Here is a 22,806-nt window from a genome sequence, read left to right as displayed (position 1 = left end):
AGCATTTGCCCCCTTTCTTCTTGTCCTCCCCTTCTCCCCAATGGCATCAGTTGGATTTGCTAGCAAGTTCAGGTTTATCATATTTCAAAAAGGATTTGACTAACCCTTGGTGAATGGAACCTGGGCAGATATGTTGATCACCAGGGCCGTGGATAAGGGGGTACCACCAGTCCTCCTGTAAGGGGCCCAGGCCAGTACGGGGGGCCCAGGCAGCTGGTTGAATCAGATGTGGGCAGAGAGGGTGGCTTCTTCTCCTCTTCCTCCCATTGGCTGTCAGCTGCTGCAGAGAGAGCCATACAGGGGATTGACTCCAGTAATTGCCCCCCCTCTGGTGCACCCAGCATACCTTTCACTCTGCTGTCCAGGCCCCCCCTGTGTTCCCCCACACCCACAGTGCTGCCGACTTCCCTTCTCTCCTTTGCACCAGCATCTGCATGCACACAATAGGATCCTTCAGGATGGAGACTGGGGGAATATGTCACATTTACCAGCCCTGTCCTTTCCTGGATGAACAAAATGAGTGATCGGTAACAATCACTCACTGTGTTCGTTCATAACTGAAGCATAGTAAACTGTGTTTTTTGTTTGGTGGAGGGGCCCTGTCAGGTTTGCTGTATGGGGCCCCGTGGTTTCTAACAGTAGCCCTGTTAATCACTAGTGATGATGTTGGTTCCACTGTGTGGCCCACTTTACCTTGTTAAATAAAGACGTGTCATGTTCTCCATCACAGCATTGAGAGTTGAAGCCTCCTTACGATAACCTTTCCTTAGTTCTTCTTCTAGAAGGTCCACCTTACTTTGATCGATCATTGAGTTCTTGGGCTTCTCTCTTGATCTAAAAAGGTCTAGTAAAGAAAATGACACACATGAAGCTGGGTCCTTCTACCAGAGAGTCAGATTTAATAGAGGTCAGGGTCCCTAATTTAAAGTCCCAGGGTCTATTCCCACTAGTGCAGCAGCCAGGCAAACCGCAGTTTCACACTCTAGCACCAGAAACACAGTCCATAAGAATTCCCTTTTTAAAATGATTTTAAGCACAATTTTGTTTTTTAAGTAACAGGTTTATACTTACATGTTCTATGCAATGGAACTGCACAGAGCAGCCCCGAACATCCTCTTCTTGGGTCCACCGCCGGCATTCCTAGTTTCTCATAGGAAAAAGCTTCCAATGGGGGCCCACCTGTGTGCTCGCCCTCAGGCTCTGCTGTTTGCCTCCGTAGATCACAGATATCAGGATTTAGCTCCACCCCCTCGCCATTGGCTTTGATTGACACCAGAGGGAGCCAATGGCTATTGCTGCCTCAGCAAAGCCTGTGAGACCAGGAGGTGAGGGGAGAGAGGAACTGCAAATGTGTATAGCTCTGAATCGACTGAGGTCTCAGGTAAGTATAGGGGGGCGGGTAAAGGGGCGATTATCATACCTAAACAATTTTTACCTTCATGCAAAGAGTGCATTAAGGTAGATAATGTTTAGGCTTTATAAATGCTTTAAGGTTTATTGCAACTTTACCTTAGACAAAGTGTAGGGAGCTAAGGATATTCTGAAACTGGATGTAGGTAGGTGCAGTCTACTTTCTCCACTATAGGTGGCACTCATCCGCAGCAGCATTGCAGTTGGATAGGAAATCAAGAGGAACACGGTTTTTCAATGGTTTCCTGGGTCACTAGGGAAGCTGTTCGATTGGATACTGCCACTCCATCTGTCTCTAGCAGCCATCTTGAGTCAGGCAGAGCCTATTTAAGGCCTTGGCTCTCAGGTTTGGAGTTCCTGATGACGAGGGAAAGCGTAAGGTTCCCTACTTCTCTGGACATCTTCCCAGATTGGGCACAAGATGGCCAGGCCGCATTCTGTCCCTCCTAACAGATGCTGTTAGTTGGCTGAAACCTGCTCTTCACACCAGGGGCGGACTGACAACTCATGGGGCCCCCGGGCAATAGGGGATCATGGGACCCCTGTGCCCTTGCCCAAACTCAAAAAAGCCTATGAAAAAGATACCAGGGGCATCTCATGGGGCTCCCTACTGACCCCGGGCCCTCGGGCAGTGCCGAGTTTCCAAATGGTCAGTCCGCCCCTGCTCCACACTCTGTTGGGACCAGTGCATTTGTATTTTACTTCAGCTACATACATCCCGATTTACTGATCATGTGGTTTTCACTAAAATGAACCTAAATTATGAATTTATGTCTCATTTATTCAGTGTGCCTTGTCCAGGCTTGTAACAGATTTACTTTAAAAGCTTACCTGTATTATGGTGGCCGAAATCAATAAGATGTCTTTTATTGTAAGATTTCATCATCTCTATTCTCTGTCAAATTAAAAAAAAAAGGTTAATCAAATAGTGATTTTCTGCCCCAAGGAGCATTTGTCACCAACACAATACACAAGGGGACATCTTCCCAACAAAGACATAGACAGCAAAAAACCATTGTTAGTTTTATTTTAAAGTTTACCATTGACTTCATATATGGTAAGCTGCCTCCCTCCCTCACTGTATTGCAATTAACTCCAAATATCCACATATTGTACATCTTCAGTTAATTTCCATTTCAGCAAAATGCTGTATGCTGTGTTATGTATACTCCAACAAGAGCTTGGATGGTTGCTTTTTGGTCCTTCTATCCTCTTCCTGCTCATCCTTAGTGACCAATGAGGCTTTCCATTAGGTTTATTATTAAATGGCGGGATGCACGGGTGACTCAGGACATAACCATTCAATATCTGGTCAGAATTTAAATAGTAGAGCACTTTAGGTAGTTGTCTGGTTTCAGTCTAGGTGGGTAATTAATTATATCTCTCTCTTTCGATATATATATATATATATAGTACACACACACACAGCAGGTAAAATAAGTATTGAACACGTCACCATTTTTCAACATAAATATATTTTTAAAGGTGCTACTGACATGAAATTTTCACCACATGTCGGTAACAACCCATGCAATCCATACATACAATGAAACCAAAACAAATTCAGAAATTAAGTTATATGTAATAAAATGGAACAACACAAGGAAGAAGTATTGAACACACTGTCTGAAATCTATTTAATAAGTTGTACAAAATCTTTTATTGGTAATGACAGCTTCAAGACGCCTCCTGCATGGAGAAGCTAGTTGCATGCATTGCTCAGGTGTGATTTTGGCCCATTCTTCCACACTGTCTTGAAGGTCTCATGGGTCTCTTCTATCAACTCTGATGTTTAGTTCTTTCCATAGATTTTTTTATGAATGTAAGCAGGTGATTGGCTAGGCCATTCTAGCAGCTTTATTTTCTTTCTTTGAAACCAATTGAGAGTTTCCTTGGCTCTGTGTTTGGGATCATTATCTTGCTGAAATATATACCCCCGTTTCATCTTCATCATCCTGGTAGATGGCAGCAGATTTTTATCAAATATGTCTTGGCACATTTTGCATTCATCCTTCCTTCAAGGATATGAAGTTTGCCAGTACTGTTTGCTGAAAAACAGCCCCACACCATGATATTCCCACCTCCAAGCCTCACTGTTGGGATGTTGTTTTTGGGGTGATGTGCAGTGCCATTTGACCTCCAAACATGATGTGTATTTTGGCATCCAAAGAGTTCAATTTTGGTCACATCTGACCAGACTATATTCTCCCAGTATTTCATAGGCTTGTCTAAATGTTGTGCAGCAAACTTTAAATGAGCTTGAACGTGCTTTTTCTTCAGCAATGGAGTCTTGCGTGGTGAGTGTACATACAGGCCATGGCGGTTGAGTGCATTACTTATTGTTTTCTTTAAAACAATTGTAAGTGCTAATTTCAGGTCTTTCTGAAGCTCTCCACAAGTTGTCCTTGGCTCTTGGACAACTCTTCTGATAATTATTTTCACTCCTCTGTCAGAAATCTTGTGAGGAGCACCTGGTTGTGGCCGGTTTATGGTGAAATGATATTCTTTCTACTTCCAGATTATGGCCTCAACAGTGCTCACTGGAACATTCAAAAGTTTAGAAATTCTTCTGTAACCTATGACATCAGTATGTTTTGCAACAATAAGGTTGCAAAGTCTTGAGAGAGCTCTTTGCTTTTACCCATCATGAGAGGTTTCTTGTGTGACACCTTGGTAATGAGACACCTTTGTACAGGCCATCAGTTGAAACTGAACCAGCTGATATTAATTTGCACTGACAAGGAGCAGGATTGCTTTCTAATTACTGATAGATTTCAGCTTGTGTCTTGGTTTTCCATGAGTTTTTTCACCTCCCCTTCTTCATGTGTTCAATACTTTTTCCCTTTGTTGTTCTGTTTTATTATATATAACTTAATTTCTGAACTTGTTTTGGTTCCTTTGTATGTATGGATTGCATGGATTGTTACCGACGTGGTGAAAATTTCATGTCAATAGCACTTTTAGCAATATAATTACTGAGAAAAATGGTGACGTGTTCAATACTTTACCTGAAATATATACATATACTCATGGCAAAGTGCAGTGGCCAGGTGAGAAGTGGTTAAAGTAGCCCTAGAACTTGTGTAGTTAATATGCGATCAGTTTTAAAGGGATGAGGTGGCAACCCTAGTGACACCTTACCTAATGAATGTTGGGTGAAAAACTGTAAAACCCTTGCAGAAAAAATTATTCCATCTCATGGATGGCTTGCATCTTACCGTGCATTGCTTACTTTGCCGGAGTCTAACACTGGATTGTGTTTGAGTATGTTGGTTGTGGTGTGCCACAATCTTAGCATTACATGGGTGAATTGTTCTTTCCACTGACCATACCTGTGCCATTGATCCCCATAGACTGATGTGGGGCCTACTCACTGAGTGTTTGCTGTATTGGGAGACCACTCCATAGACATCTGTAGGGATTGAACGCACAGGTATTCAGTGGACCGCGGATTCAGCCAGGTACAGTCACAGCCAAAAATATTGGCAGCCCCACATTTCTGTCAGATAATGCACCACATAACCCAGAAAATTGTTGCAATTACAAATGTTTAGGCATTCTCATGTTTATTTCTTTTGTTTGAATTGGTATGACACAAAAAAGTGGAGAAACAAAAAGTCAAATCTGATATATTCCACCCAAAACCCCAAATATGGACTGGAAAAAATTATTGGCACCCTCAATTTAATATCTGGTACCACACCCCTTGGAAAAAATAACTGAAATCAATGGCATCCTGTAACCATCAATGAGTTTCTTACACCTCTCTACTGGAATTTTGGACCACTCTTCTTACACCAACTGCTCCAAGTCTCTGTTTTGAGATCTCTCCACAGGAGCTCTATGGGATTGAGATCTGGACTCATTGCTGGCCAGGTCAGTCCTCTCCAGCGCTTTTTCTTAGTGGATAAGTTCACCTTTTGGACAAAAATAATAAATGCACATTTTTTTGCAGCTAAAAAAATGTGCATTTATTATTTTTGTCCAAAGGAGCCTAGAAAGCATTTCACCAGTGATCAGTAGATCGCTGATGACATGCAGGTCTCCTGCAGACCTGTCAGAATATCTGCTTGCCATACGGATGTAGGAGCAAGCAGATATACTAACAGGAAGCTTCAATGAACTACCACGGCGATCCATCCATCTATAGCAGGTTGATGGTCGGGCAGGACACTCCTCATTGTGACTGGGTGTCATAGGATGTCCTGTCAAAACGAGCCCCTCACGCGGCCGCGGGGCTGCGCAGCGGCACAATCTGTCAGCGGCTGTGTCCCGTTGATGACATTGGATGGCTTCCTGTCATGCCATCCATTGTATGCAATTATGTTGTTAGCTGTGACTGATCAAGGCAGTCACATGATACAGACAGGGCCAATCACAGCCCATCTGAATCATGTGATCAGCTTTGCCCAATCACAGCTAATCACAACAAAAGACTGAATGAATCAGTTTCATTCAGTAACAATGATTGCAAATATCAATGAAATACATTGGTATTAGCAATCATAATGTGTTAAAAATCCTGATCACTTGCCCAGAGTAGTTCAATGTTACTATGGTAACATTGTATTGCTTTGGTCACAGTGTACTGCAAATAAAATAGTAAAAAAAATAAAAATGTAATAAAAATTTAAAAAAATAATAGAAACATTTGAAAAAAATATAAATTCAATTATTATTATTATTATTTTCACCAAAGAAATGTAGCAGAATACTTTTTTACCTAAATTTATGAAGAAATGTTATTTATTTGCAAAATTTTATAACAGAAACGAAGAAAAGTGTGTTTTTTTCAAAAGTTTCAGGTGTTTTTTGTTTTATTAAGCAAAAAATAAAAAACTCAGTGGTGATTAAATACCACCAAAAGAAAGCTCTATTTGTGTGAAAAAAATTATAAAAATTTCATATGAGTACAGTGTTGCATGACGCAATTGTCATTCAAAGTGCAACAGTGCTGAAAGTTGAAAATTGGTCTGTGCAGGAAGGGGGTAAAGAGACATCCCCATGCTGCAAAAAGACATCCCCACCCAGCAAAGAGACTCCCCATACAGAAAAGAAACAGCCCAATCCAGCAAAGAGATAGTCACAGCACAGGCCCAAATCCAGTAATATTGTCAAACAATTTACCATTGTGATATCTAACAACTTTTCTCCAGACATCCACAGTGAGCACTGAGCAGTCTTGCAGGCAGCCCCCCACACCTGTATGCACTCAGCCCCCCCCTCACACCTGCACGCACTCAGCCCCCCCCTCACACATGTACACATTCAGCGCCAGTCACACCTGTATCCATTCAGCCTCCCTTACACCTGTACACACTCAGCCCCCCCCACACACACACAAACACCCTCAGCCCCCACACACCTGTGCTCACTCAGGCCCCCCTCACACCTGTACGCACTCAGCCCCCCCCACACACACACACATATACCCTCAGCCCCCACACACCTGTACGCACTCAGCCCCCCCCCACACACACACATATACCCTCAGCCCCCACACACCTGTACGCACTCAGCCCCCCTCACACCTGTATGCACTCAGCCCCAGTCACACCTGTATCCATTCAGCCTCCCTTACACCTGTACAGACTCAGCCCCCCCCTACATACACCCTCTGCCCCACACACACCTGTACACACTCAGCCCCCTCCTCACCTGTGCACACCCAGCCCCCTCCTCACCTGTGCACACCCAGCCCCCCCAACACACCTGTACGCACTCAGCCCCCCTTAAACCTGTATGAACTCAACCCCTCCCACACACCTGTATGCACTTAGCCCCCCTCATACCTGTACACACTCAGCCCCCTCCTTACCTTTGCGCACTCATCCCCCCCAACACACCTGTACGCACTCATCCCCCCCAACACACCTGTGCGCACTCATCCCCCCCAACACATCTATACGCACTCATCCCCCCCAACACACCTGTGCGCACTCATCCCCCCCAACACACCTGTACGCACTCATCCCCCCCAACACACCTGTGCGCACTCATCCCCCCAACACATCTATACGCACTCATCCCCCCCAACACACCTGTGCGCACTCATCCCCCCCAACACACCTGTACGCACTCATCCCCCCCAACACACCTGTACGCACTCATCCCCCCCAACACACCTGTACGCACTCATCCCCCCTAAACACACCTGTACACACTCATCCCCCCCAACACACCTGTACGCACTCATCCCCCCCAACACACCTATACACCCTCATCCCCCCAACACACCTGTACACACTCATCCCCCCAACACACCTGTACACACTCATCCCCCCCAACACACCTGTACACACTCATCCCCCCCAACACACCAGTACACACTCATCCCCCCCAACACACCTGTACACACTCATCCCCCCCAACACACCTGTATGCACTCATCCCCCCCAACACACCTGTACACACTCACCCCCCCAACACACCTGTACACACTCATCCCCCCAACACACCTGTACGCACTCAGCCCCCCCCCCACACACATATACCCTCAGCCCCCACACACCTGTACGCACTCATCCCCCCCCAACACACCTGTACGCATTCATACCCCCCAACACACCTGTACGCACTCATCCCCCCCAACACACCTATACGCACTCATCCCCCCTAACACACCTGTACGCACTCATCCCCCCCCAACACACCTGTACACACTCATCCCCCCCAACACACCTGTACGCACTCATCCCCCCCAACACACCTATACACCCTCATCCCCCCAACACACCTGTACACACTCATCCCCCCCAACACACCTGTACACACTCATCCCCCCCAACACACCTGTACACACTCATCCCCCCAACACACCTGTACACACTCATCCCCCCCCAACACACCTGTACACACTCATCCCCCCCAACACACCTGTACACACTCATCCCCCCCCCAACACACCTGTACACACTCATCCCCCCCAACACACCTGTACGCACTCATCCCCCCCAACACACCTGTACACACTCATCCCCCCAACACACCTGTACACACTCATCTCCCCAACACACCTATACGCACTCATCCCCCCCAACACACCTGTACGCACTCAGCCCCCCCCCACACACACATATACCCTCAGCCCCCACACACCTGTACGCACTCAGCCCCCCTCAAACCTGTATGCACTCAGCCCCAGTCACACCTGTATCCATTCAGCCTCCCTTACACCTGTACAGACTCAGCCCCCCCCTACATACACCCTCTGCCCCCCACACACTTGTACACACTCAGCCCCCTCCTCACCTGTGCACACCCTGCCCCCTCCTCACCTGTGCACACCCAGCCCCCCCAACACACCTGTACGCACTTAGCCCCCCTTAAACCTGTATGAAGGAGGTCCCTGACATATATGGGGAACACATCTGTTGAACACATGGTTTACTCGAATTTAAGTGGGAAACCCACGGAAATCCAGGATAACTATCGCATCATTACACAACTCTGCCTTATATGGTGCTCTATTTGCTAAGATGACCCTAAATTGAAGACGCTAAGTGTTTTTTAACATGATTTTATTTTTTTCATATGTACACCGTGCTTATGTTTAACCTCCCTATGATCTATGTGATCAAATAAAGTATTGTTAAAAATTCTTTTGAATTCATATTACTCCGCGTGGATCATCTAGTAACCTGCTTTTTTAGGTAGGGGTGTTCTTGTCACACTACCATATTGTTTAGTATGTAGTTTTTGGGTTTTTGTATCCACACTTATACAAGTGAGTCGGAGATATGCTAATGACACCGGTAATTTGTGTCATTTTTGGTGGCCTGTTTTTGCTTTATTGTTGTGATATACTTCCTCAAAGGTTCTTATAACCTGTTCTGCCACCTTGGAGGTTGGTACTCAGTCTTAAACATTTGCATGGTATACATTGATTGCTGGATTATTGATATTTTTTGATTATATCTATACGACAGTTTGTAATTTCCCTCCCCTTTGCGGAAGGGAAAATACGTAAGGAGGTAATGGCCTATCAGATCAATGAGGAGATGGATGCGGAAATTAGATCTGCATTTACTAAGAATTTAGACCCCCAAGTAGAGGGAAATGAGGGGGACATCAAGACCAGGTTCAAGCTACATAAGAAATTAACTACTAAATATCTGAATAGAAAGTGGGATATTACATCCCTTGAATCATATATAGAGAGAGGGATTGTTCCCAGGGGATTAAGAGAAAGGGTAATTCCAGCAGAACATCTTCACACCCCCAGATTTCTGGAAAGGTGGAAAGAGGTCTGTATAAAACATGGCATAGAGATTATGCGACTAATTGTGGAAGAAGAGAAGGTTCAATTGAATGAACTCTCTAACGAAATCAATGAGAGCGCAAAATCACTTGATCCTCTGAAGAATGATCCTGAGTTTGATAAACATAATGACTTCCTTAGAAAGGAGATAGAAAAAATACAAAAAAATCTGAAATTCACGAAACAACAAAAATTTAGAAGAGATTTAGAGGATTGGGAGAAAGGTGAGATATTCGATCTAACAAATAGTAGAGGAAGGAGTCGATCAAAACGTAAAAAACATTTTTTTAGGAATAATAGAGGATATTCATCAATGAGTGAGGATGATGATGAAAGTAATAAGAGATCTGTCAGTTTTTTAGAGGAAAAAACAGATGGCGAGAACCATGGAATACTAAAACAAACAAATGAATGGGACAAAGGAAGAAAGAAGCACCTCAGTTGCCCTAAAACCATCCAATCAAAATCGAACCAGAAGCCACAAGAGATAAAGATTAACCAAGAGGGGGGAACGAATGATCTTAAGGTAATAAATCTTTCCAATTTTGTATTGAAAAAAAGACATTATGACTTACTGCGAAAAGGTTTAACCTTTTCTCCTACGGATAAAATGGACCTGTTTGAGGTCTATAAAGACCTAAATTTGTTTTTGAGAAAGATCCTTTTAAGAATTCCATATCTATCCAGAGAAGAACAAAATCCCTGGGACCTGAATTCAGAGAGGGAACAAGAGGCATTAAGAGATCTCATTAGTCTTATTGAGGAGACTCCCACAGACAGTGAAATTGGGGAGAGGGATGTTTCTAACAAGTGGAAAAGACACACTAGACTTAAAACTCCTTCTAGAAGAATGCCTAATATCAGGGAAAATAAATGGCTAAGTACTTTTCTAGACCTAGTACATGATGACCTTGGAAAAATAGATTGGACAATGAGGAACGTTGATAACCTCACTAGAGGTGAAAGAATAGCCCTTAGGGAACTTAAAAATGCTAAAAACATTGTGATTAAAAAGAGTGATAAAGGGGGGAATGTAGTACTACTAGAGAGTGTGGAATATGAGAAGGAGGTGCTTCGACAGCTGAAGAGTCTGGATACATATCGTAAACTACATAACAATCCGTTCCCAAAACTTGCGGTTGATTTAAATAAAAAAGTGGGACTGGCACGTGAAGCAAACTTATTAACCAAACGGGAATGTGATATGTTGTTAGTTGATACATATAATATCCCCACCTTCTATGTAATCCCAAAAATACATAAAAATCCCTCTCAACCACCGGGACGCCCTATAGCATCTGCTATTGGTGGCCCCCTGGAACCAATAGGCAAATTTGTAGACGACTTAATCAAGGATCTGGTCTTGGAACTCAGATCCTATGTAAGGGACACGGGAGATGTACTTAAAAAGATTGTAAATGTAAAAGTACCAAAAGGCGCACTCCTGGTGGGTATCGATGTGGAATCATTGTATACCTCCATCCCACATGTATGGGGACAGAAAGCGGTGGCCCATTTTCTGGAGACATACTTTCCTGAAATGGAGGCTCAAAATGAATTTATATTGGATTTGCTGGAGTTTATGCTGACCCATAACTGTTTTCAGTTCCTGGGTTCCTTCTATCAGCAAATATGTGGCACCTCCATGGGAGCACCCTGGGCTCCGGCATTCGCGTGTTTACATCTAGGTCTGTGGGAAGAGGAGTTAGTATATCCCTCCACTTCCTATAAACAATACGCAATAACTTGGTTGCGATACATTGATGATGTGCTGATGGTCTGGGATGGAGGTATCGATGAGCTTAAAAGATTTATGGAATTTTTGAACAAGAATGATAGAAATATCAAACTTACTTATACAGTGGATAGAGAGGTGATAACCTTTTTGGATTTGTCAATCTCTGTCCACGAAGATGAATTGGTCACCAAAACATTTAGAAAGGAAACAGCGGCCAATACACTTCTACATGCTAATAGCTATCACCCAAGGAGTTTAAAACAGGGAATTCCTATTGGTCAGTTTCAGAGAATAAAAAGAAACTGTACAGAAGATTTAGAGTATAGACATGAATCTATCCAACTCTATAAGAGGTTCAGAGAGAGGGGCTATTCACATAGAACCCTAAGAAGAGCAAAAAGAAGAGCCCTCAGTAAAACAAGAGAGGAACTTATTAATAAACCAAAATCAAAGGTAACTGCGAACACTGTAAATCAACCAGTAAGATTTATAACTAAATTTGGACAACAATGGGGTGAAGTCAAGAAGGCCCTGGACTCCCATTGGCATCTACTAACTCAAAATCCGCAGATAGCGAGATTGGTAGGTGAGAGCCCCCACATGGTAGCAAAACGAACTCGGAATCTAAATGATATACTAGTACAATCAGAATTTCAGAGGGCACCACAAAGAAACTGGCTAACTAGGAGGACTGGCGTATATGGTATGTTTCCATGTGGCCACTGTCAGATTTGTCCATTTGTACATAAGTCCAATCAGTTCTTCAATAATGATAACTCTAGGATATTTCAAATACGAAGCTTTATTAACTGCTCTAGTAGTAAAATGATATACATGATAGAATGTCCATGCAAAAAGATATATATAGGTAAAACAAAAAGAAGCCTCAGGACTAGGATTGGCGAACATCTGAGAGATATTAGAAATGAAAATAGGAATGCAAGAAAGGGAGAAAAAGAGAACCCACTGGCACAACACTTTAAAGAAGTACACGGAGGCAAAACAGATGGTCTGAAAGTGAAAGGGATCTTCCTGCTGAATATTTCGGCTCGTCGGGGTGACTTTGACAAAGTCCTCCTACAAAAAGAAAAATTTTGGATTTATACCCTGGGGGCACTTGTCCCATTTGGACTAAATACAGAACTCAACTTTGGGGTGTTTTTGAAATAAATTCCCCTGAACTCTTCATATACCCTGAGCTATAATCTATATTGGGATAACATATATATGAATTAAATATGGACCTCTGTGGACAAAATATGAATCTAACTATGTAATCTTCTCTATTCCTTTTGGGTGGTGAGCATGATAATAATAGGACTGATATTTGAGATCCTGGTGGCTGGACCTGGTCTTGATGTTTCCCAGTGTGAACAAGAAATATGTTTATAATAATCTCCTCTTTATTATCCTCTTTGAGGATGATTTGATCTATAGCAATTAGGCTCCTCTTGTATATCCAGCAATCATTCTTTTAAAATTCAAGATATGTGTTTTAATTCACTTTGGATATTCTCAGTGTAGTGATATTCTTTCAACACAAGATGGCGAGGTGGAGACTACTTGGTATGCGATTAGTGCACCATATAAGGCGAAGGATTGAAGTCCCCTCCCAGTTCTGACGAAGTCTGTGGTGATTGGCGGACGAAACGTGTCAACGTATTGACGTCACTACGCTCGGCGTCTTCACTGGGTGCGGCGCCCACGAGGCGGGAAGGAACGGCGGTGTCACAGCTCCCTGCTAGGAAGGCCCAAGACCCTCTGAGAACTACCACTGGGCTACTATTACAGCGGTTCGCAAAATGGCAATCCCTCAGGGAAACATACCTTCCACCGGTGGCAAGTTACTTAAAGCTTACGGCTGTTGAGATTTATGGAGCCTATATGGTGGCAATAGGGCATGTTTTATGGGCCTAATTTACCCTGTATACTCGGGGAATTTTTTGGAAACCCTCTTTGGAGGATAATCTACATGTATATATATATATACGCTATCCTATTCAGGCATTTTTTGCTGTGACATAGCCACATCCTTATAAAACCGCAATAACCTTCTCTAATTGAGCAATTTTTGGAAACCCTGCATTGGGTATATTAAACTCAGGTATCTACGGCCTGCTATATGCTACATACACACTATATGTGTTTGGAATCCACGCACTGTGACTACCTGGCTCCTCACCCCCATATGCATTTTTGAAAAAGCATCAAGGACCTGATCCTATTTCAAGTTGACAGGAGTCTTCTTGATCTTTATTGATGGTAATATATCCACATTTTGTGTGTGTTTTGTTTTCGGGGTCACTTGATGCCTATGATTTATATATTTATCATTTTTCTTTATATATATCCTCAGAATCATTTGGTACTGTGGACCTTGTTTTACTTGGGGTGGCTATCCAGGAAATCCCTACATTTGAGAAGCGGGCATGATAGTCTCATTATTGAGAAGGTAATAGTAGTATCCATTGACTAATGTGGAGGGAGGCCTGGTGATTTTTGGATGTGAATTGGTTTTCATATTCCTATACATACATTATGTATTTTTGTGTTCCAGCTCTTACATTCCAGGAGGTCCCTGACATATATGGGGAACACATCTGTTGAACACATGGTTTACTCGAATTTAAGTGGGAAACCCACGGAAATCCAGGATAACTATCGCATCATTACACAACTCTGCCTTATATGGTGCTCTATTTGCTAAGATGACCCTAAATTGAAGACGCTAAGTGTTTTTTAACATGATTTTATTTTTTTCATATGTACACCGTGCTTATGTTTAACCTCCCTATGATCTATGTGATCAAATAAAGTATTGTTAAAAATTCTTTTGAATTCATATTACTCCGCGTGGATCATCTAGTAACCTGCTTTTTTAGGTAGGGGTGTTCTTGTCACACTACCATATTGTTTAGTATGAACTCAACCCCTCCCACACACCTGTATGCACTTAGCCCCCCTCATACCTGTACACACTCAGCCCCCTCCTTACCTTTGCGCACTCATCCAGCCCAAGACACCTGTGCGCACTCATCCCCCCCAACACACCTGTACGCACTCATCCCCCCCAACACACCTGTACGCACTCATCCCCCCCAACACACCTGTACGCACTCATCCCCCCCCAACACACCTGTACGCACTCATCCCCCCCCAACACACCTGTACGCACTCATCCCCCCCCAACACAGCTGTACGCACTCATCCCCCCCCAACACAGCTGTACGCACTCATCCCCCCCCAACACAGCTGTACGCACTCATCCCCCCCCAACACAGCTGTACGCACTCATCCCCCCCAACACAGCTGTACGCACTCATCCCCCCCAACACACCTGTACGCACTCATCCCCCCCCAACACACCTGTACGCACTCATCCCCCCCCAACACACCTGTACGCACTCATCCCCCCCCAACACACCTGTACGCACTCATCCCCCCCAACACACCTGTACGCACTCATCCCCCCAAAACACCTGTACGCACTCATCCCCCCAACACACCTGTGCGCACTCATCCCCCCCAACACACCTGTGCGCACTCATCCCCCCAACACACCTGTGCGCACTCATCCCCCCCAACACACCTGTGCGCACTCATCCCCCCCCAACACAGCTGTACGCACTCATCCCCCCCCAACACACCTGTACGCACTCATCCCCCCCAACACACCTGTACGCACTCATCCCCCCAACACAGCTGTACGCACTCATCCCCCCCCAACACAGCTGTGCGCACTCATCCCCCCCAACACAGCTGTGCGCACTCATCCCCCCCCAACACACCTGTGCGCACTCATCCCCCCCAACACACCTGTGCGCACTCATTCCCCCCCAACACACCTGTGCGCACTCATTCCCCCCCAACACACCTGTGCGCACTCATCCCCCCCCAACACAGCTGTGCGCACTCATCCCCCCCAACACAGCTGTACGCACTCATCCCCCCCAACACACCTGTACGCACTCATCCCCCCCAACACACCTGTACGCACTCATTCCCCCCCAACACACCTGTACGCACTCATTCCCCCCCAACACACCTGTACGCACTCATTCCCCCCCAACACACCTGTACGCACTCATCCCCCCCAACACACCTGTACGCACTCATTCCCCCCCAACACACCTGTACGCACTCATTCCCCCCCAACACACCTGTACGCACTCATTCCCCCCCAACACACCTGTACGCACTCATTCCCCCCCAACACACCTGTACGCACTCATTCCCCCCCCCCAACACACCTGTACGCACTCATTCCCCCCCCCCAACACACCTGTACGCACTCATCCCCCCCCAACACACCTGTACGCACTCATTCCCCCCCCAACACACCTGTACGCACTCATTCCCCCCCAACACACCTGTACGCACTCATTCCCCCCCAACACACCTGTACGCACTCATTCCCCCCCAACACACCTGTACGCACTCATTCCCCCCCAACACACCTGTACGCACTCATTCCCCCCCAACACACCTGTACGCACTCATCCCCCCCAACACACCTGTACGCACTCATCCCCCCCAACACACCTGTACGCACTCATCCCCCCCCAACACACCTGTACGCACTCATCCCCCCCAACACACCTATACACTCTCATCCCCCCCAACACACCTGTACGCACTCATCCCCCCCAAAACACCTGTACACACTCATCCCCCCTTAAACCTGTATGAACTCAGCCCCTCCCACACACCTGTACGCACTCATCCCCCCTTACACCTTTACAAACTCAGCCCCTCCCACACACCCCTACACACTCAGCCCCTCCCACACACCCCTACACACTCAGCCCCCCCTTCCCATACACACACATAGCTGTGGCCCCCCTGTACACAATCAGCTCCCTCCCCACACTTGTGCACACAGCTCCTACTAGTAACGGAGGTCTTTCTAGTCCCATCTTGTGTACACAAAGCTGACACGTCACTGGGACACAGAGGGGCTGAAGCCAATCATAGGACATAACACAATACAAGCAGCACACACATGAAGAGTGCACATGCAGGAAGCAGCCAGAAGTGGCAGTAAAGAGCCCGATCTGAGCAAAATGACAGAGAGCAGCAGCTGCCAACTCTTCTGTTGTGAATGCATAGAGAAGGACAGGGCAGAGACACTCCTCCCGGCTGTGCTCGGCGGCCAGGCCCCTCCAGACCCCCGGGCCCCCTATGTGTGTATTGGCTGTCCCCCCCCCCCCGATGGCAGTCTTGCTCCCAGGTAAAGATATGAAGCAGGCTGGAATTTCAAGATGTACTGTTCAAGTTGTTCTGAAGAAGCACAAAGAAATGGACAATGATGAGGATTGTAGATGCAGTGATCGGTCAAGGAAACTTACTGCAGCAGATGGCAGACACATCGTGCTTACTTCTGTTCATCAATGGAAGATGCCCAGCAGTGCCAGCAGCACAGAACTGGCAGAAACCAGTGGGACCCAGGTACACCCATCTACTGACCGAAGAAGTCTGGCCAGAAGTGGTCTTCATGGAAGAAAAAAGCCATAACTCCGACATGGAAACATAGCTAAGCGACTCTGGCTGGAGAGCAATACAATAATGAGTGTCTGCAAGAAACTGTGAAGCATGGTGGAGGTTCTTTGCAAGTTTGGGGTTGCATTTCTGCAAATGGAGTTGGAGATTTAATCAGGATCAATAGTGTCCTCAATGCTGAGAAATACAAGCAGATACATATCCATCATGCCATACCATCAGGGAGGTGTGTGATTGGCTCCAAATTTATACTGAAACAGGACAACCTCCCCAAACATACAGCCAATGTCATTAAGAACCATCTTCTTGGAGAGGTTCCGTAACAGGTGGAGAAAATGGGAATAGTGTAGGAGATCAAATAAATATGTTGAATTGAAGGATGTGGATAATTAAAGGTAAAAATTAGATAAAAAGGGGAGGTGGAAAGCCCGAGGATTCCTATGAGCTGTGAAGAACATGGAGCTAGGAGAAAAACGAGGGGGGAGGAGGGAGGGAGCTGGGGGGTGGACAGGGGGGGGGGGGGGGTTTGAGAGGGGAAGTTAAAAATTGGGATTTTGTACTTGTATTTTATACTTTGATGTAATGATATGATAGTTGATCATTAATGTATAAAATATGTTGAAATTTGAAAATAAATTATTAAAAAAAAAAACCTTCTGTGTAAAGAAGAACAAGGAGTCCTGGAAGTGATGGTTTGGCCCCCACAGAGTCCTGATCTCAACATCATGGAGCCTGTCTGGGATGACATGAAGAGACAGAAGGATCTGAGGCAGCCTACATCCACAGAAGATCTGTGGTTAGTTCTCCAAGATGTCTGGAACTACCTACCTGCCGAGTTCCTTCAAAAACTGCAAGTCTACCCAGAAGAATTGATGCTGTTTTGAAGGCAAATGGTGGTCACACCAAATATTGATTTGATTTGGATTTCTCTTCTTTTCATTTATTTTCCATTGTGTTGATTGATAAAAATGAACTATTAATACTTGTATTTCTGCTTGAGGTGATTGTAGTCTACTTCTAGTTCTGAAAGCATTCTTAAATTTATAGCATTTTTTTTCACACCTGCCTATAACTTTTTGCACAGTAGTGTATATATATGCAACACATTTTGCTGATTTTGTCATCTGCAGTTTTAATGATTCTAGAGAAGAGAGAGAGCATTAGGAGTATCTACAAGCTCTTACAGCCGGCTGCCTCCTCGGACAAGTCCATACTACAAGCCCCCCACTACAGATGGACTTGGACACCACCTCCACATGGACTTTCTACTAACCCCCATTGCTGATGGTCCATCCCCAAAACGCACACAGGGTAGATACGTCTTAGCACTCCCTCCCCCCACTCACCTCTGAATGTACTTTGTTTTAATGATTCTGCCTTTAAGTGATCATTATTGATTTTTCATAAAAAAATAATTCATTTGAAAACATACTTGTTTTCCGCCAAAATTAATATCAATAGGTTATGGAACACAAACAATACCCCTTCAATCACTTCACTAAGTACAGACCTTAACACTCAATGTCAAATGGAAAAATGATCCGCAATTAACACTTCTTCCTATCACGAACAGGGGCGGACTGACCATTTGGAAACTCATGCACTGCCCGAGGGCCCGGGGTCAGTAGGGGGCCCCATGAGATGCCCCTGGTACCTTTTTCATAGGCTTTTTTGAGTTTGGCAAGGACACAGGGGCCCCATGATCCCCTATTGCCCGGGGGGCCCCATGAGTTGTCAGTCCGCCCCTGATCACAAATTCAATATCCAATGGACCCGATGGCTAAATCACCCAAAATTATCAGTACAACCCTGATGACATTTCATGAGATGAAATCACACCCCATACCAAGACTGGTATCTCCTCAAATACCCAGTTACATCCCTCCTCCCCTCAATCCTATCCTCCCCTACCTCTCCACCAAAAACCCCTTAACACCCCAAACTCCACACCAAGGTTCATCAATTGCTCACGAATACCTCTGATGATATTGCTAAACAAGACCAACACCTCATCCATCCGATGGGCGCAACTACAACAAGAATAATCAACTATATTTTGTCTATTGCAATATTGTATGTTTGAATGAACCATATCTCTTGTCCCTGTTTTTTCCCTGTTTATCTCTGAAAAACTTCATAAAAATATGGAAACATAAAAACATACTTGAACCTACTGGTCCTGGCCATTTGCATTGGCGGGACCACAGACATCAAAGTTATCACCCCATTTGAGAAAAACGTATCATTGAATATGTTTTACCTGATATTGTTATTAGCAGGGGCGGACTGACAACTCATGGGGCCCTCGGGCAATAGGGGATCATGGGGCCCCTGTGTCCTTGCCCAAACTCAAAAAAGCCTATGAAAAAGATACCAGGGGCATCTCATGGGGCCCCCTACTGACCCCGGGCTCTCGGGCAGCCCCCGAGTTTCCAAATGGTCAGTCCGCCCCTGGTTATTAGTATATCTCCACTGAACAGAATAACATTTCAAAGCTGAGAGGATATCACCACATACAGGAATGACAACATACAGTACACAACATACTCTTAAAGGATTAAACCTTATATGTTCCACAAATAATAAAATTCATGTAAAATAGTAATCTGTTACAGGGGAAGAAAAATAGTTATTGTTACTCACGAGTAAAAAGAAAAGTTTCTGCAGTCCCAAGATTTAATAGTGTGTTTGTACAACTGCTATTGGGAGCAGCAGAGGTTGCTAAGTCACTGGCCGTACACAAAGGAGATAAACTCCAGAAGTCAGGGATCAGTCTGGACAGAAAGAAAATCCTTTGAATTGTGTAAGCCAGTAAGTCTTTGGAAATACTTTCATCTCAAAGTTAGCTAAGGTGAGCTGGAGACACAGAAAGACAAAGGATTCAAGGATTTTGAGCCCTGGATGCAGTGCGGAATTTGCAGTGTTTTCTGTGCGAATTCCACACCGCATCAGAATCGCACCCTGTTCATGCAAACTGCTGCAAGTGCGTATGTTAACAGCCCGAAAGCGGTCTATGAAACGCATTGCGATGTGCAGAATCGGATCGCACAGGTGTGACTACCCATGCGATCCGATTTTAGTGCGGACCCAAAAAAGGGTTGTGCGCTTTTTTGGGTGTGGTGCGATTAGAGCCATGCAAAATGTATGGCTCCAATTGCAATGCACACAAATCACATGTGATTTGCACAGGAATGCAGTGCGGTTCCTGTGCGAATCACATGCAATATACCGCACCGCATATATGTGAACTCAGGATGAGTGGTTTACTCTATGAAGGTAAAAGTGTAAGAGCGAGACACATGGATTTGTTTGGAAAGTGAAAAGCATTTAAACATGTTATCCTGATAAAAGGAGCACAGCTCTGAAAACTTGTTGTGTACATAGTTACATAGATAGTTTGGCTGAAAACAGACAAAAGTCCATCCAGTTCAACCATAGAAAAAGACCTTGTAATGTTCCTATGTAGAACAGGGGCGGACTGACCATTTGGAAACTCAGGCACTGCCCGGGGTCAGTAGGGGGCCCCATGAGATGCCCCTGGTACCTTTTTCATAGGCTTTTTTGAGTTTGGGCAAGGACACAGGGGCCCCATGATCCCCTATTGCCCGGGGGCCCTATGAGTTGTCAGTTCGCCCCTGATGTAGACATTCATGGCTTGAGAAAAACTACTGAAAACTACTTGATTTACCCACTTAAGGCTAGGTTCACACATATGCAGTTTGCGTTTGATCTGTTTCTGCAATGCGTTTTGCATTTTTGCTCTTGCGTTTTTGTTGCATTTTTGTTTTTTTTTCTTGTTGCTAGGCAGATTGAAAATGCAAAACGCATCAAAAATGCGGCAAAAACGCACTACATGCTTCTCTGCAGCGTTTCCATTGAAGTCTATAGAACCAAAAATGCAGCTTTTTGTGTTCAAAAAAGTCCCTGACCCTTTCCAAAAAATGTACCGGGTGAAAACACAGAGATGTAAACCTGTCCCACAGGAAATCATGTTAAATGGACTGTAGTCCTAGATTGTAAGCTCGAAAGAGCAGGGCCCTCAAACCCCTCGTGTATCACATTGTATTGTTTTCGTACTATCACATGTTCTGTCCCCCTTTGTAATGTACAGCGCTGAGCAAACTGTTGGCGCTTTATAAATACTGTATAATAATAATAGTGCGTTTCTGCAAAACGCTGCGGAAAACGCTTAGGTGCGAACCTAGGGTGAGCCTGGATTCACACTGATGCGGTGCAGATGTGAACTGCAGTGCATTCCTATGCAAATCACATGCTATTTCTGTGCGGTGCACTTTGAGCCATACATGTTGTATGGCTCAAATCGCACCGCATCCACGCCAAAAAAGTGCAGGACCCTTTTTTTGTCCGCACCAGAATCAGTGTTCACACCCATTTGATCTGATTCTGCATATCGCACTGCGTTTTGCAAACTGATTTCAGGGTGTTAACTTAAAATACACACCCGCAGTGGTTTCTATGAACGGGGTTCAATTATGATGCAGTGTGGAAATTGCACAGAAACCGGTGCGAATTCTGCCAGCATCAGTGTGAACCCGGGCTGAAAGTGGTTCTGAAGTCTCAAGGTTTTTTTTACCTTCATGCATTCTATGCATGAAGGTAAAAAACCTTCTTTGTGCAGCATCCCCCCCAGCCCCCCCAATACTCACTTAAGCCCCCTCGAGATCCAGCGATGTGCACTGGAGTCTTGGCTATCCCGGGACTCCCTCTTCTCATTGGCTGAGACAGAAGCGGGAGTCATTGGCTCCCATTGCTGTCGATCACAGCCAGTAAGCCAATGAGAAGAAAGAGGGGGCGGGGCTGAGCCGTGGCTCCATGTGTGAATGGACACATGGAGCAGCGAGTGCCCCCATACCAAGCTGCTTGATGTGGGGGCACCTGATAGGAGGGAGGGGCCAGGAGAGCCTACGGGTGACCCAAGAAGAGGAGGATCCAGGCTTCTCTGTGCAAAACAACTGCACACAGCAGGTAAGTCTAGACATGTTTGTTATTTTTTCTTAAAAAAAAAATAAAGCTTTAGAATCACTTTAAGACCTAGCCTTTGCTGACACTTTTTGCTTACATGTAAAAATCATTATTTATTTGCTAGAAGATTACTTAGAACCCCAAACATCATATATTTTTTTCTTCTTTTCTTTTTCTTTATTCTTAGAGAATTAAATGGTGGATTTTGCAATTTTTAATGTCACTCTGTATTTTCATTCATTTTCATTATACATGTGTACCTCGGTTTGCGAATTTAATGCGTTCTCCGTAAATGTAATTATCGGCTTTTTTTTCTTCACTAGAGCTCAGAGAATCAGCTGTCACTTCCTCCCCAACTAAAAGAAAGAAAGTTTCCTTTTAGTTTATTTCCCGAGATAAAAGAAACAATGTTTCCTTTTAGTTTGTTTTCCAAGATAAAAGAAACAAAGTATCCTTTAGCTCCGGGGAAAGTGGCAGCTAATTCTGTGAGCTATAGTGAAGAAAAAAAAAAGCCAGCAATTGCATTTAAAAATCAGCACCGACGTACACTTCGTATTGCGTAAAAATTCATAAACCGAGGCATTATTTTCAATGGATGTTTATTCATAAACCAAAAACTAAGTTAACCAAGCCGTTCATAGATACAATACATTGGCTCCTGCTGCTGTCAATCACAGCCAGTCAGCCAATGAGGAGAGAGAGGGGGCGGGGCCAAGCCACGGCTCCTTGTGTGAATAAATGGAGCAGCGGGTGCCCCCTTAGGAATGAATGGCGGAATGTTCAAAACTAGAGTGGGAGCTGAAAAATCAGGACATGATTTGTAAACTGCCATCACTCCCTCATTTTCAAGCCCACCTACACAAATCGTATATCAAAACGTTCAGCTATCGCTGCTGCCACTAAACGGCTAAGCCAT

General features: G+C 44.8%; 1 protein-coding gene and 1 long non-coding RNA gene across 5 annotated transcripts in view; one reads left to right on the top strand and one right to left on the bottom strand.

Annotated features, from left to right (window-relative positions):
* LOC149456917 (uncharacterized) overlaps positions 1 to 22,806 on the bottom strand; it is a 101,375-nt gene that overhangs the window by 1,552 nt on the left and 77,017 nt on the right. For 3 of the 4 annotated variants that reach the window (XM_089684288.1, XM_089684290.1, XM_089684291.1), the window contains exons 2-3: positions 2,242 to 2,305; positions 694 to 844 (exon numbers count right to left, since the gene is read on the bottom strand). In XM_089684288.1, the coding sequence (XP_089540414.1) occupies positions 694 to 844; positions 2,242 to 2,305 (215 nt within the window). Of the gene's footprint in view, positions 1 to 693; positions 845 to 2,241; positions 2,306 to 19,550; positions 19,630 to 22,806 lie in introns of those variants that run through there. The other variant, XM_089684289.1, reaches the window with a different exon arrangement.
* Positions 13,113 to 14,239, top strand: LOC149456918 (uncharacterized). The gene is made up of 3 exons (XR_016313781.1): positions 13,113 to 13,670; positions 13,765 to 13,860; positions 13,966 to 14,239. It is a non-coding gene; the product is annotated as an uncharacterized LOC149456918 (long non-coding RNA).

Source organism: Staurois parvus, unplaced genomic scaffold, assembly GCF_062004578.1.
Source record: "Staurois parvus isolate SC_StPar_1 unplaced genomic scaffold, SC_StPar_1.0 ptg000342l, whole genome shotgun sequence".
NCBI classification, from domain to species: Eukaryota; Metazoa; Chordata; class Amphibia; order Anura; family Ranidae; genus Staurois; species Staurois parvus.
The sequence above is the reverse complement of the archived record's forward strand: the minus strand, read 5'-3'. Positions and strand labels throughout refer to the sequence as shown.